Genomic DNA, 17,376 nt, shown 5'->3' on the forward strand with positions numbered 1-17,376 from the left:
TACGTATCTTATCCAGTCTGGGTGAAATTCAATAGGAATGTCCACTGTATAGGTTAAACCTTTAGTACGTAGATGCTTGTGCTAATCCTTGAACAATCCATTGAAACATATGTTTTTTTTAGTCCTTGATTGTCTTAGCTTCCAATTGTTCAATTTTGCATTTGGTATAAGCTTGAACATCTTCCAACATCAATACTCCAGATGACATAGCAGGCAAAGCACTAGACACATTTCAAATTTTCTGTCCACTTGTGTGTGTCCTTGTGGAGATTCTTCCTCCTTGCTGATCAAAGAAAGTGTTTTAGTGTTCTTTGCCATTATTCCTTTTGATTGAAATGATCAACAAATTAAATTGGTAACTTGTGAAAGACCGGTTAGGGCTCATGACAACACTGTAGCAATTTCTCTTCGCAAATCTCAATACCTATCTCAATCGGTCATTTGACAATGCTAAATGTTCTTCTTCAATACACAATTGAAAGCAAAGGTGTGAAATGAATCACTTTTTCTCTATTCATCATTGTGAAATAGACGTTGTAGTCACCAATGGTTTAAACAATACCTTTGCAAATGGTAGGAATAATGTCCTGTCACCAGTTAATGAAACTTATCAGTCGGGGCTTCTTCAACGGTTATGACTGGTTACAACTAAATGCAACTTATGCAATCTTCAGAGCATTCAATACATGACCATTCAGACTTTCCAATCTTTTTCCAAAGATCAACACAACATGCTTTTACCATATCACAGACAATCATTAGCTTTGGTCGATGGGCCATAGATCAATCTAGATAGGCCCGTACCTCTGTTTCTACTTCTGCTGGACCTACGGCTGGTGAGTCTGCATGCACACTAGTTAATGACAGAGCCGATTGATGCATGCTCATGGTGTTACTGATGTCAGATCCTCTATATTTTGCAATTTTATCATTCCATTCTAAACTATGGGGACTGATAGGTAAGTTTTTTTAGATGCTCTCTCTAAGCAAATGTTGTACTTAGTTTGAAGATGAATTCACTGCACTAGAAGACAGTTATATTTCTCTTGATGATTTTACTTGTTCTAGTTTCTCGTCCTTCTTTATCCAGGTCTTCTTCATTTCATTTCTGATGTCATCAAGACTCACATGATTCTTCATTTTCCTTGTTGTGACTGGTTAGGTGACCAGTACCTGAACGCACAATCTTTTGCATTATGTCCAATCTTATTGCACTAAAAAAACAGTATTGACAGAAAGATTTCCTGAATATATCCATGTGGTCCAAAGTTGCAATTTTCTGTTAAATGTCTAGATTTCCCACATACTAAGCATGTAGGCGCAATATGTCCAATCTTATTGCACTGAAAACACAGTATTGACAGATGATTTCCTGAATATATCCATGTGCTCCAAACTTGCAATTTTCTGTTAAATGCCCAGATTTCCCACATACTAAACATGTAGGTTGAACTGCTGTTCCATTTCTATATGGGTTTATGGGTTGAACTGGTGCATGAGGTGTCTTAGATCTGCATTCCTTGGTGTTGTGTCCATACTTTTTGCACGTTTAATAATATCCTTTGAAACTACTATTACTGGCTTTAGGTTTAGACCTACACTACTATGCAACATGCCCATACTTATAACGATTATAGCACCGACCTTTAAATGAATTAAACTTATTGATAGGTTTGCTTCTACATACATTTGCAGTATGATCAATCTTTTCACAATTGAAACAAGTGGGTTTGTTAAACCTCCTATATGGATTGGTTGTGGTTCCTTTTTGGCTGTGCTGTTGCTTCTTGATTCACCTTTACATGACTCACTGTTCATGTCTTCTTTTGGCCCTTGTAACCAAGACCGGATTTATCATTGTGTCTTCTGTGGTTCTTTAGTTGCTCATAAAGCTTTTGCAAGCTTTTACTGTATTGCTTCAGCTTCTCATTTGCATCCTTCTCAGTTTGCAATTCTTTCCTCAATTTCTCATTTTCTTCCTTCACCCTTTGATGTCAGCTACAATCTCCTGATTCTCCAGAATCTTTATATGAAGGTGTTTATGCATAATAGCATTCTCCTGGGATATACTGAAAAGTTGTTCATCCTTTTCATCCTTTTCATGTAGTGCATTCTCAACATTTCTTTTGGCATCTTTTGCAACTTTCCTCGCTTCCTTAGCTTCTCTTTTTGCTTCATGGTCTTCACACATTCTGACTAATTGGCTTTCTATTTCTCTTTTCAGGTTGGCTACTTTGTGTTTGAGCTTCTGATTCTTTTCTGTCAATTCTACTATTACTTCCTAAGATTCTTCAGACATAGCACCCTTAAACAGACGTGTTTAACCTTCTGCTTCACAATGTCATGATTGTTGGCTTGATTTTGTATGCCTCCTTGAGTTGACTATGTTTCTTTGATGGTGTACAAACCTTCCAATCTCCCTTGACCCTACAAAAGTTTTTTGTGTAATGTACAGATGCGACCTATTAGCTCATCTTTCCACCTTTACTACTTGATCCCTTTCCTGTGCATTTTCTATCTTTGTATTATATTGATGTATCGTCCATAATAATGTGTTTTCTCCTCACCCAGAGTTTTACCATGAATACAGGTTTGCCAAAATACCTTGTAGTCCTCCAATTGCCAGTGGAATAGTCATTCATGGAACTTTTCTCATCTTAAGAACAATCTTTTGCATTAGCACTCTTTCGTCATTTTGTTCAGTGCATTATTTTGTCCAATTCTAACTCTCCATCTTCTGCCTTTGATTATGAGGATGCCAACTCCTTGCTCACCACTTGGTTTCTTAGATCAAAAATGCATTTCCCCCCTTTACTCTCAATCAAGAGGGTGGTCCGCTTCCAATTATGATTCACCTTGACAACAATCAACCAGCCTCTCCCAATAAGTACATAGTTTGAAAGCTTAGGCATGGCGAACCAAAAATTACATATATAAACAAATAAACCAAAACCATGCATGAGATGCATGAAAAATGAATTTTAAGAACATATATGTTCATTTTGATTATATTAGCATCACTTTTAATCACAATTGACTGGCAACCTTAAATTTTGAATGCAATTCCATTGAAATATATGTTCAAGAGACTAATACTTGTAGAAATTTTCTTAAAATAGGGGAAGGCCATGTTTTCTTTTGTTGGATCATGGGCCAAAGCTGAGATTAATTATTATTTGTTAGGCTCAAGTAACCTCGAGCCCAAGACCTCCCAGATAGAGGCTCACAACTTACCAGTGTTGTAGCCTGTTGCTTGGAAGACATTATTTTATTATTTGAATCCAAATAAATGGAAGAGCTCTTCTTCACTAATCAGCATAACCCAATACACCTTTCTTTTCTGCTTTTTTAATCTGCCCATACCTAAGAATTCTAGGGCTAAAACCAAAGTGGGTATTTGGAGGCAGAAAGGCTTGGTAGGGTTGAGAGCACGAGGACCTTCATGGTGCATACCATTTTTCATGTTTTTATCACTTTTCATCAACCATCTATAAACTTTTTTAATCAGTCAATAGTTCATTCGTGCTGTTGTAAACTCTGATGGCTAAAGATAATTTTTAAAAGGGTGTGCACAAATTTTCGGGTGACTGAGTCTGGACAAACATTTCTGCTGTCTCATCAAGAAACTCTGCTAGACTTGGCAAATGACTGTCACAGGTGAGTTGCAAGGCTGAAAAAAATATGAGTTTGGTGGGGATTTGCTGAGTTTGCCAGCCATTGCATGATTTTCAAAATCTTATAATCTCATTTTGCTTTTCTCATCAGTTATTGTTAGTGTTTTTAGTACTTCAATTTTCCATGAGAAGTTGTGGAATGTCAATGTGACCATCCTTGTCTTTTGCCGTTTGGAACTTGGAAATAAGTTATATGTCAAAAAATCTGTAATGCAAGATAATGCAGATCAGAAATGTAAAAATTAGTTTGTTAAGTGTTGAAGTTTTAAAATGCTACCTTTGCATGGAAATAAGTTAAATTTTCAGTAGAAAATTATGCTCCAGGTTCTTTACCAGAATGATATTGTTTATGCTGTGTAGGATCTTGAAAATTTTCAAACTTAGGAACCTATAAATTATCCATCTCAATATTGTGTTAGTGTAGCACCTATATTGGGTTTTATGATTTCTTTAATTTGCACTTATTTACAATTTGTCCAATATGTAATCCCTTCATAATTTATTGTTGGGCAGGACGAGGTAATGCGTATGGCAGATGACCTCCTTTGCTATGTGATGAACAACTACCGACTGCCAAAGGAACCAACCAGTTTGCTACAGGCTGTTGAAATTTCCCTGGTGCAAATTCTTGCTTCCATCTTGTCAATTTAATTGTGTATCAGTTGTTTAGCATTTTTGGCACGCGTCACAAGTGTCTTCAGGAATTTGTTCTACACTTAATTAGTTAGAGATGAATGCCTGTTAATTTCTTATGTTCGGTTCTTATAATGTATACTAGATTTGAGAGATGATGGATTTAAAATGAGGACTTTAATATTGTTGAGATCTCTATTGAGTTTTATATCTGTATTGTCTGACGTGATTTATTTGATTTTTGAGACCCAAAAGAAGATTGCTGGTATATTCAGGTTATTTAAAATAATTGATATTTATGTATAAATCATTTTGTATGCTGAAGACTGCAAAATTGCCATACGGTTCACATTGTCAAGTTTGACATATATACTTGAAAACATGAATTTATTGTCTGATTATTTCATAGCTAGGTTAGTGGTTTTGGTACAGTTGCAGTTATGTATATAGATACCTGGTATGGCAGGACAAGGATATTTTTTCCTTGGATATTGATATGGATTTCAATGTGTGTGTGTCCTTGTGGGTGTGTGCTGGAAATCTATGTTTAGTGCTCATATTATAAAGTATTTGTTGCGAGTTATTTTAACAACTTTTTAATTTCAAAATTAGGTGTTGAACAGATAGATCTACTGAGAGGGGAAGGGGGTGAATCGATATATGCTTAGTCCAAAGTAATTTAATATTAATTACCATTAATAAGTTCTCCAATTATCATAAAAGCTGGTAAGCAATAGATAAGCAGTAGCACACATTAACACGAGAACACCAGATTTACATGGAAACCTGGAAGGGAAAAACCACAATGACAACACCTAATTGGATCTACTATCCAAATCCGGTATGACAAAGAAAATAATGGACTTGCAATCTTTTAGAGGCACCAACCTACAAGAATTACATCCTATAATAGATACACCAATTGACAATCAGATTTGTATGCATCGACCTGCAGGAGATGCCAATACCCTAATCCAAGAACTGAGTAAAAACTTAAATGATGAGGCAACAACCTCAATTACAACAAAAGTAGTACATGAAAGATATGTGGACCTTCAAGGCTGAATCTTCAGTATCTTCCTACCCGGACCATCTTCAGAACACTTGCACCGCAGACATAAGATTTGCATTTCAAGTCACACATTCAAACACAAATTGAGTTCACAGCTTGAACAACTTTTGCCAGAGTTAACCAGTCCTACTAACATGAACAACAAAACATCACATTGGATTGAATTCACTTACAGTTATATATGCATCCTTACATTAAGTACAACCACAAGGCAGTGTAGAACTTATAAATAACCTTCACGAGTGTACTTGCAGTCCCTTCATCCCAAGGATGGATTGTAGAGCTGTTAGTATTTTTCATTTCAATCTTCTAGGCCGAGTGACTTGTTTCCACAGGAAAGTTTGTCAATGGGAAAGTTGTCCACGGGATTGCCTCTAGAACTCTACAAGGCCAGAAAGAATATAGTGCCGAGGCGCCTCGGTCGTTAATGGAAAGCTCATATGGAGGGGCCCCTACTATTCTATGGCTAGCGGGGCCCCTACTATTCTAAGGCAATAGAACCATTATAGGGAGAGTGTTAGTTTGCAGGAAAGTGAAGTCCACTGGAGAATATTTTGTCGGCAGTATTTCTTCACTACACCCTTTGTAACTATCGACACTCTGTGTGTGGGATTCTTGAATTTCTAACTGCAAGGCTGCAAACTACTACACAACATTGTAGATTCTTTGATTCTCTAAAGGTAATAGGTGTTGTTTCTGTGCATTGAAGCCAAACAGAGAACAATTTTTGGCAGAATGTAATGATCATACCTCAGTGGTTACTTTCATGCAAATAGCAATGAAAACATTATGGACAAGTTGCGTACCTATGTTAGATATACGATTTTGATATGCATGTAGAGAGTGGGGAACATAAACTGGTTTTGCTATTATTCATGTAGTGTGTGATTTAGAGGTTGAAATTTTCATTTGAAGCAAGAAGATAGTGTTAGAAAATGGGGAAGGAAGAAATTGCTGCATCTGTATTCTTATCTACAACATTTTATCACTTCATGATAAAATAAGATTAAAAACTGGTTGTAATGCAGTTGCTTCATCAGTTAGCTGGAGGTTGTGGCCTCTAGAGGTAGTTGCCTTTGTCTAAATAGGTTGAAGCCTACTTTTTGTTTGAGAAGGTTGGAGCCTTGGATGTAATGGATTGTCACCCACATTTGAAATGAATACTGATGCCTTGGACGTCTGTCCTGAGTCATTATGAGTTCTTTAGAAGGTCTTGCTACAAACTGCACACCCTTATTTGATGGAACTAACTATGCGTTTTGGGTTGTGCGTATGAAGACATACATTATGTCATTGGGCGGTATGTTTATTTAAGTATGGTCAATGGCTACACTGTTCTAGCTCAACCACCCACTGATCCTAATGATAAAAAAGATTTTGAGAACAACACTAAGGCCATGAATGCTTTATTATGTGGACTCATTGAATCTGAATTTGTGAAAGTCATGCCTTGCACCTTAGCCAAAGAAGCATGGGACAAGTTTAATGCCTATCATGGAGATTTCAAAGTTATGAACGTCAAGGTCCAAACACATAGGGTTGGTTTTGAAAGTCTTAGCATGAAAGAAGATAAGAGCATTGTTGTCTATTTTCTTTGGGTTGATAAAGTTGTAAATGCGTTGAAAGGCTTGGAAGAAAACATTATGAAGAAAACATTGGTTTAAAAGATTATTCGCTTTCTTACTATGAAATTTAATGCTAAAGTATCTATTGTTGAAGAAATGTCTGATTTGGATACTCTCATCATTGATAAGTTGCATGGTATGTAAATTGCCTATGAGATGAGAACAAATGTTGAAGGCACCTTCAAAAGTGAGATAACATTCAATGTCTCTAACACTAGTAAGGACAAAGAAAAGAAACAAGGTGAAAGTTCAGATGAAGGCTCAAATGACGAAATTGTAGATCTTGTGAGGAAGCTCAAAAATAGTCTTGGGAAACAAGGGCACTTTGCATTTAAATCCCCTTTTGAGAAAGAAGATAATAGCCAGGATGAAAGGAACACAAAGGCTAGAAGAACAAGAAGATAATCTAAACGGGGATGTGGGGGATGGGGATGCGTCCCTCAACCCAGAAGGGGATGGCTGGCCGTCTGCCATGAAAAAGTACAAAAAATTAAAAGGTTTTGAGTAAATTGTTTTTAAAAAAATAATTTGGTAGCTCTAGGGTGTGTAGGGCCCATCTAGAGGTTGAAATATGATTAAGTCTCTTTGTTTTGTCATTTTTATTCATTTCATGGTTTTCTAGTTTTAGCAACAACAAGATGAAGAGTGAAGAGCTCATAGAAGGGTGCTTATTTGAGTGAGGAGAGCATGAAGAAGGCAAAGAGGAGTAAGGAGCAAGAAGAAGAGGAAAAGCAAAAGAATTCAACTTGTTCAAGAGATTTGTGAAGCAAAAAGTAGGGTTTTCATGGTTTTTAAATTTTATTTTCTGATTTCTCAAGTCAAGATCATTGTTTTTTGTTTCTAGTTTGCAGCTTTTTGTTCTTAATTGAATTTCATTTCTAGATTTAGTAGATGTTTCTTGTTTCATTTCCAAATTTTTGTTGCTAGAATTTTATTTAAAAAAATTGTGATTTTGAAGAAGGGCATAGGCTGAAAGCATGTATTTATTTTATATATATATATATATATTTTCATTTTGTGAAATGCAGTGCAATTATGAGCTCCCAAGGTCATGACTCAAGTGGGTCAAATCATAGTGATGATGAGATCAATTTAGAGGTCCACTCTCATAGTGATAGCAGCCAAGAAGATTATAACCCTGAAGCTGAACATGATAAAGAGAATGAAGAAACAAATTAAGAACCAACAAATAATTGGCCACTCGTTGCACCAACTACAGATTGCCCCTCCACTCTTTTGGCAAAGTGGGCTAGGGGTAGTTATGACTCTAAATCTCCTCTCAAATAGTTTGCAACAAGGATAATGGCACAGACAGTTGCAGATGGTGGTACAAGGAAGTAGAAATGTAACATTTGTAAGACAAAATGGTTTGGGAGCATCACTAGAGTGAATGCACATTTCCTCTTTTGGACAGAAAAAGGTGTGGGTGCATGCAAGTTTTTGACAAAATCGAAAAATTTGCATTACAGAATTGAGTTCATCTATCTTTGGGGTGTTCCAGATGACTTGGGTGATGGGGTACCTACCACCTTGACTAGTAGGCTATAGCTTCAGAGTCTTCAATAGGCTTATGAGCATGGGTAGCCACGTTATGCTACTTCTAGTCTTAGGGGTACACCACAGCAGAGACCTACGTCTACATCATTTGTAGGGGCAGCCTTGGGTCCTTCTACATCTAGTGCTATGCCTGAAGCACAATCTAGCAAGGGGAAAATAAAGGTGTCATCTGAAAGTAACCCCATTGCTGATTTATTTAATGCTAGCCTGAAAGATGAAATAGAGGAGGGCATTGGTAGATTTCTTTTTTCCAATGGCATACCTCTTCATGTGACATGATATCCTTATAAGGAGATGATGCAATTGGTGGCAAGGGGAGGACTGTCATTTGTGCCACCAAGTGAGCACAAATTGCAGACTACAATCTTGGATAAAGAGTATGCGAAGATTGCTTTAGAGAAGGAGAACTTGAGGCTTGTTTTGGAGGAGTATGGTTGCAACATCATCATGGATGGGTGGACGGACATTAGGAATCATCCACTCTTCAATATCATTATTACATGCATAGAGGGGCAATTTTTAATCAGGGCTATTGATTGTCCAAGGCATTGAAAGGATGCTGATTTTTAATTTCATATACTTTGAGATGCTATTGAGGAAGTTGGGCCACAAAATGTGGTCCAAGTAGTGATAGATGCGGTACTTGTGTGTAGAGCTACAGGGACAGTTGTTAAGACAACTTAAGACATATTTGGTGGACTCCATGTTGTGTGCATCCCATGAACAATGCACTTAAGGACATGGGGAAGATTCCTTGGATTAAGGGAGTAGTGAGTGATGCTAGAGATGTGCAGATGTTTATCTGCAATCACCACACATCACATGTCCCTTTCAAGAACTTCGCAAGGAAGGAGCTCCTGGAACTAGTCGAGACCTGATATGCATCCTACTTCATTCTTTTGGAGAGAATGATTGAGTTGTAGGAGCTTTTGCAACTCATGGTTATTGTGAATGAGTTGAATAGGTGGGATGGGTCTAGGATAGAGCAGGAGTTGAGGGTGAAGGAGATAGTGAAGAGTGATGTATTTTGGAGTGATGCAAAATACATTGTCTCTTTCATCACTCCAGTTTCCTAGGTCATCGAATATGGGGATGCGGATGTTGCTATCCTTGTAGAGGTGTACGAGTGCTTTGATGCTATGCTTGGCTAGATGATGGTAGTTGTGCGAGAGAGGGACTTGTCTCTAGCATTTTACATTGAGCACATTCAGCCTATTATTCAGCGTAGATGGGACAGCCTTAATGCTTATGCATTGAATCCAAAGTGCTACATGCCTAGGCCTTAGAGAGTTACACCAATGAATGATGATGAGGTAATCTATTGTGAATTTCGAATTGAGTACACTTACAAATATTTAATTTGTTAATTTATTGATTTGAAAATTTGAATTTCAGGTGAAGGAAGGATTCTTCAAGTGCATTGATAGGATGTATGACATTGAGACATCAGGGATTGTAACAAACAGATTTTCATGTCTAAATCAAAGACAATTTAAACTCAAAACTCCCAACATTTTTAGATAGATAACCGAATCATTTTCATATGACATTAACTGTTTTTAGCAATTAACAAAAAATAACTGTAATCACATTCAATTGAAATAATTAGATCAACGATTAACTATTCACAACTGTATTCATGTTCAACTGAAATAAATAGATTAATGATTAACAAGCATATGATCAAATGTAATAGCTGTAAAGTAAATGCTTAACCAGAAAGAATTGAAAGGAACATACAAGTATCATTGGAGAATCTTTATTTGGTTGTGCAAGCCTCGGCTTTGGCAAGAGGAGAAGCAACATAGGCTTAACCTCCCAACCTCGGACCATACTTATCCCCGTACATTCTATTAAATTAGAATGGCCCTCCCTACCTCAGGATCGGGCTTGGGATGTTTTTCAGTCCAGCCACCCGAGCATTCTGGTGTTTTGATTGTCCACTCAGTTATGAAATGGACATGCTTACATAACTGGCGCTACTGACATCAAGTGATCATTAGATGACAAACATGCTTATAAACTACCTTGGCCAAGGATTTCCGATTGGGTTCAACAACCCGATCGCCACAGCTCGACTTGACAACAGGATTCATAATAGAGATGAGCATGAGCTATTAAATATATTTCATTTAAGGTATTCTTGTTTGATTTCTCTTTTGTTTTCTTGTAGATTTATTCCACCTCTTCACTATTTCATGGCTACCAGCCAGTGAGTCCCAGGTGCATTAAAATTATGAGCGCTATGCTCTTTTACACCTCTTCGCCATATCATGGCTATATTGTCGATGAATCCTAGGTGTTTTGGAAAGGTTACGAGCAATCCGCTCTTAATATCTTTTATCATAATTTGAGACAGCATAAGACTTGCTATTGTTATCAGTAACTTCATGAAGGTTTTTACATAGTTTGAGACTCCTTTTAAAGAGATACTATACTTCTTTTAAAGATGATTCTAGATATAATGAGAATAAAAGAAAAGCTCAATATAATTCTCAGGGAAACAGTCAGCAATTTGCATAATATAATCAGTCATAGAGGAAAAGACTGCTAAGCTTAGTTAGTTGCAGTAGAATATGCATTCAAAAACATAGAAAGGTAACTCATGACCTGATATGTATTCTCTGGGGAACTTGTAATCTGATCGGCTCTGTCTCAATTTCTTCATTGCTTGACCTCTGTATCCTAGTGAAAATTACTTGAAGTTGAAGTCACACAATTTGAACAAGGTTTTTAACATTGGTAAATAGTAGATGTATCAATGGTAGATGGTAAGATGTTTCAATGACAGACTGTAAGACGATTCAATTGCAAATTGTAAGATGTTTCAATGGCAGGTTGTAAGACGTTTCAATGGCATATGCAATCGTAACAATGTAGGGACAAGTTGGTAAATGAAACAAGGGAGATCTGGAATGTAGCAAGGTAGGAAGAAATTTCGGTACCAAGGAAAAAGGTGATCTTGTCCCTCCCTCATGGCTTCCTTAAATGGAGAGCAAAGATGACTCCTTGGCTCCCATCGATTACAAAAGATTATAGCCGATCCAAAATTCCAAGTATTAAATCAATTATGAAAAGAGAGGGAAAGAAAAATAAAATAAAAAGTTGAAAAGAAGAGTTGGAAGGATTATAATTTTCAATATCATATATGTTCATGTAAATATATCAATGGGGTGACATCATTAAATTACATTATTATAATTTATTGGTGCCATTTCATTTTTATATTTATATGTACGTATGTAAGTATTTATTATAATAATATGATGAAGATCAATTAAAAATCTCGAGGTATGTTTTATATTTTATATTAGATTTGTTTTTAATAGCTCATGCGATCCCAAAAATGTATCCTGTGATCAAGTCGTTGCATCCTTTCCAAGGAAGTTTAAGGTCATACCTGCCGATCTTGATGGCTGAACTAAGCGAACATCCCATTCCGATGATCTCGTTTAGCAGTGCTTCCCCCCACTACATCTTCTCCTACAATCACTTCCATAATAATTTCATATAAACATAATAATCGTTATTTTAAATCAAGCAATTGCTAATCATCTAATAACAATTAATGGTTAATGACAATCTTCATTAATGGTTAATACAACATATATAAATAATTACCTATTTCACACGATCATGAAATAATAATTCGTTAAATCCAACAGTTATGAACAAGTTTAAAATTAGGTAAAAAATTTGGGATGTAACAAGGATGGTTTGCACTGAGTGGACCAAATTTTCTACTCTTAAGGGCTATCTAGGTAGAGCAAAGGCCGACATAAAAACAATGGCACAAAAGGTTCCTATTTTGTGGTGGAATTGTCATGGACCCAAAGCAACAACTACCACACTAGCCATCCGTCTCCTATCTCATGTTTCATGTTCTCCAACTTTAGAAACTTTACTTTTTACTTTCAAATTTCAGTTTCACTTTTACTTTAGTCTTTTAGTCATGAATTTCAATTTCAATTTTCTGATTCTTATACTAGTCATTTGATTGTTATGATGTTATCTTAGGTATCTAGCTCTTTAGCTTCTAAGAGGAATTGGTCTACTTATAGCTTCATCCACTCTCTTAAGAGGAACAAACTTAACTCTAAGAAAGTAGAGAAGCTAGTAGTTATACATTGTGCCTTGCTTATTAAAGATCACAAGACACGTGTGTACAAGGAGAGCCCTGCAACATGATGGGATGTAGAGCCAGAGGAGCCCTCACAAGTTGATGAGGATGCAGGTACTTCTGATGCGGGGTTGGTTGGTATTCTTCTCGCAGCTCTTACCCTTGATGAGGCCGAGAGTTTAGAGGATGAGTTTGTTGAGCCTGAGCCTCAGGTTGACATGGGTGATTAAGGGCTTCTAGGTAGCCTCTATTGCATTTTTGCGCCCCTCAAGCCTTTAGTACTTGACATTTTGTCTCTAGAACCTTCGTGGCAGAATCTATGCCTTAGATCATTTTGTTAATTTGGGCCTATCAGAATGGATGGAGCAGCCATTTTATTGTCATTCATGTTCGGATTGCAGCCACACGCCATTCCAGCAGATCGTCTGGTAATTTGGGAATGCCTTCCAAAAAGTACAGAAGAGCTTGAATGGAATCATGATACGCTTCAATTTCACCTGACCCCTCACTCCATTGAAGATCCCACTCCCTCCAATATTTGTGAGTTATAATTCTGCATGTGCCACATAAGCCCCCTTCACATTTATGTGGTCATAATCTCTCAAGTAAAAGTTGCAGATAGCTTTATATTGATCTCGTTGTTTGTTAGGAAAGTTTTGGATTAGAACATAGATCCTGATTTTTATCTATACATGCTTCTGCAAACGCCAGTGTAAATCTTGATTTGATCATGTCTCTGACATCAAATGGTTGGCGTTAAATGATTATAGCCGTATAGACCACTAAGTAAATCTAGTGAAGGACACAAGAGCTCATACACATAGGATAGCATTGTGATCTTTTTTGGTGTACAGAACGCAACAAGTGCTTCAAGAAGAAGCAATATTCTACATGTAAATCTGACCAAGAATGTCCCTTTTCATCATAAAGTCGATGCCACAGTCTTAGCCTTGCAATGATGGACATCACTTCCTCTTAGACCACCTCGATCTCAACAAGTGACCTCTTTATTTTATGAGCTTTGTTGTGAATCCAACTTGTAGATGTCCCAACATCACGAGGAATAAAGCCACCATGTAATGAGAGGAAAAGAACATTTAGCCTCTCATCTTATTCTGGCTCAGCCTCAGCCGAATTCTTGTCACAGACTACATGTGGCTCAAAATCAAAGCCAATCGAAGGTCCACTTATGTAGTAAAGGAATGCGACACAATTTATTTGAAGCTCAATATTGGCTACACGTCAGTCTGCTCATATTCATTGCAGATCACCTCCTACACAAATCCCATGGAAAATACTTGAGCATCCATGTGGACCTAAATAGAGGCATCAAAGACACGGAACCCAATTATGGACAAGGAAACAGATCATCTAATAGAGGCGACTCCTCTAAAAAAAATTCAATCCTGTAATCTTCAACACCACTCAGTCCGCGTTTAAACTTTAGAAATTACTATGGAATTTAACACATCCAACAACTTGCACAAAGACCTCGATCCACCATTGCATTCATATGCTTACACATTTGGAACTCGGCTCTGATACCACGTTAAATTCATGGATTCTATTTGGGCAGATTGCTAGAAGAGAACTTATTGATTTTGGTGTGTCTTCTAATCTACAATCTAGCCCTCCCTTATACCTAACTCAAGGGGCATGTTTATTGAATGGACACGTCCCTCTCTAGGTTGGCCTACTTAACAACATAATTGTTTCCTCAAGATTGGTGCCCATTGCAAGAGTTAGTAATGGTTAGTAACTAACTAACCACATTAGTAAATAAGAAGGCTTATAAAAGCCACAAGGAAGATGTCGATCTGTCTACAGGGGACAATATATTCTAGTGACCAATACTTAAGGGAACTCATGCATCTGGATCAGATTGATCTGAAAATCAGAACACTTCTGTGGTCAAAGTTACAAGGAATTAACAATTCTCATACTAGTCATTTGATTATTATGATGTTATCTTAGGCATCTAGCTCTTCAGCTTCTAAGAGAAACTGGTCTACTTATAGCTTCATCGACTCTCTTAAGAGAAACAAACTTACCTCTAAGAAAGTAGAGAAGCTAGCAATTGGACATTGTGCCTTGTGTATTAAAGATCACAAGACACGTGTGTACAAGGAGAGCCTTGCAACACGATGGGATGTAGAGCCAGAGGAGCCCTCAGGTTGATGAGGATGCAGATACTTCTAATGCGAGGTTGGTTGGTATTCTTCTCGCAGCTCTTACCCTTGATGAGGCCGAGAGTTCAAAGGATGAGTTTGTTGAGCTTGACCCTCAGGTTGACATGGATGATTAAATGCCTCTAGGTAGCCTCTACTGCTTTTTTGCGACCCTCAGGCCTTTAATACTTGACATTTTGTCTTTTGATTTTGCAGTTTGTACTCGAGACTTGGATATTAGCCTATTTGTCATTTGAAGTTTGAAACATTGAACATTGTGATCAACATGGTTGTTGCTATTTGATGTAATTAAGTTTATGATGCCACTGAATCATTGATGAGATAATGATACTCATACTTTGATGCTATTTGAATCTTCAATCTTTGATTATTTGATAGTAGTTAGAAGTTAGAAGTTAGATCTCTTTCATTGTTCATTGTTCGTTGTTCAATGTTCAATGCAATGTAAAACTAAACTACCAATAACAGTCTTGATGAACTTATACTTCATATGTAGGCCTTATATTGTTACACATCTTTATTATAATTAGCATTTTAAGCATCATATGTATAGTATATACAATATAAACCTTGTTCCTCGCTCTTGTCCCTCTGACCGATCCGTCGCCATCCCCAAATTGAGGCCCCTTTATCCTCCTGTCCCCTTGACCCCTAGGTCGGCGTAACTATGGCTAAAACTTGTTGTTGAAGCAACATCGATAATGCTTGGCTTTGGCACAAGTGTCTTGGGCACATTGACTTTGATAATATGGTCAAGATCAGCAACAAGGAAGCTGTTAGAGACATACCAAAGATAACCTAGCTGATGTTGTTTGCAAGAATTGTCAAGAAGGGAAGCAAACTAAAGTTTCCTTCAAACCAAAAGATCATCCCGGATCTAAGCCACTTGAGCTAGTACACACGGATCTTTGGGGACCATCTAGAACAACAAGCCTTTAAGGTAAGAAATACTTTATGTTTTTGATTGACGATTATACTCGTATGACATAGGTTACATTTCTAAAGGAAAATTCAGAAGCATTAGATAAACTCAAGGCGTTCAAAGCTCTAGTGGAGAATGAAATTGATTTGAAAATCAAATGTTTACATTTTGATAATGGTGGAGAGTTCACTTCTAATGAGTTTATAGGCTTTTGTGAACTTCATGGTATTAGAAGACATGTTTCAGCCCCAAGAACACCACCGCAAAATGGTGTTGTGGAAAGAAAAAATAGAACAGTCCAAGAAATGGCAGGTTGCTTAATGAACAAAAGAAAGGTGAGTAATACCTTTTGGAGAGAAGCTGTTCATACGGCTGTGTATATTCAGAATAGGACCTTTTTGAGATCCAAGTTCAATAAGACTCCATATGAACTTTGGAAAGGTAAACTAGCAACAATCAAGTAAGTTGAAATTTTTGGTAGTCCATGTCATATTAGAGGAGATGAAGATAACTCGGGTAAGATGATTCTAGAGCTGATGAAGGGAACTTTCTTGGCTACTCCTTGACGAGTAAGGTGTTGAAATGTTACAGCAAAAGGTCACATAAAATTGATGAAAGTGCTAATGTTAAAATTCATGAAGTCACTAATGTTTCTAGTGAGAATGTGGATAGTCATGGTGAAGAAAAAGCTCAGACTAGCACTACTGTACCTTCTTCATCTCAACTCATACAAGCTGAAACAACAAGCAAAGATGATAGAGATGCCAAAGAAAAGACTAAATCATCAAGTGGAAGTGAAACTTCTTCACATGATGAAGCTGAAACCTCACATGGGCATTCGAAGTATGATACTCAAGGTGAAATTGATGATTCCTCTTCTTTTAGAACTCCTAAGTTTGTTCAAAAGAATCATCCCTTGGATCAAGTCATAGGTAAAAGGAGACCAAGGGCTACTTGGAAAAATGTTAATTACTTTCAAGAAGAGAATCGTTCATTTTTGTCTTTGTATGAGCCTAAATGTTATAAAGAAGCAGCCAAGGATGAGGATTGGATTGCAACCATGAAGGAGGAGTTAGAGCAGATCCACAAGAGCAATACTTGGGAACTTATGCCTAGACCCAAGGGCAAGAACGTAATAGGGAGAAAATGGATGTTTCATAACAAGGTGAATGAAGAAGGTAAAGTTGTTAGAAACAAAGCTCGTTTGGTTTGTAAAGGGTATTCACAAGTTGAGGGTGTTGATTTTGATGAGACCTTTGCACTTAGCTAGAATAGAAGCTATTAGAATGTTTCTAACGTTTGCATCCTTCAAATGTTTTAAAGTGTTTCAAATTGATGTCAAATCTACTTCCCTAAATGGTGATTTAAATGAAGTTTATGTCTACCAGCCGGAAGGTTTTATGTTTACTAGTAATTTGGACTATGTATGCAAGCTGAGGAAGGCACTCTATGGTTTAAAACAAACTCCTAGAGCTTGGTATGACAAGCGGGATAACTATCTACAATGACAAGGTTTCAAAAGGGGATATGTGGACAAGAGCCTGTATGTTAAGGAGGAAGGTAACAATATTCTTATAGTTGTTG

At 37.1% G+C, this 17,376-nt stretch overlaps 1 protein-coding gene across 4 annotated transcripts in view; it reads left to right on the top strand.

Annotated features, from left to right (window-relative positions):
* The window catches only part of LOC149528339 (uncharacterized), a 241,127-nt gene that overhangs the window by 207,815 nt on the left and 15,936 nt on the right, over nucleotides 1-17,376 (top strand). For all 4 annotated transcript variants that reach the window (XM_089811308.1, XM_089811304.1, XM_089811306.1 and 1 more), the window contains one exon: nucleotides 4,188-4,292. In XM_089811308.1, the coding sequence (XP_089667434.1) occupies nucleotides 4,188-4,292 (105 nt within the window). The remainder of the gene's footprint in view (nucleotides 1-4,187; nucleotides 4,293-17,376) is intronic.

This window comes from Cupressus sempervirens, chromosome 11, assembly GCF_028749045.1.
Source record: "Cupressus sempervirens isolate cs-2001-9-10 chromosome 11, ASM2874904v1, whole genome shotgun sequence".
Lineage (NCBI taxonomy): Eukaryota > Viridiplantae > Streptophyta > Pinopsida > Cupressales > Cupressaceae > Cupressus > Cupressus sempervirens.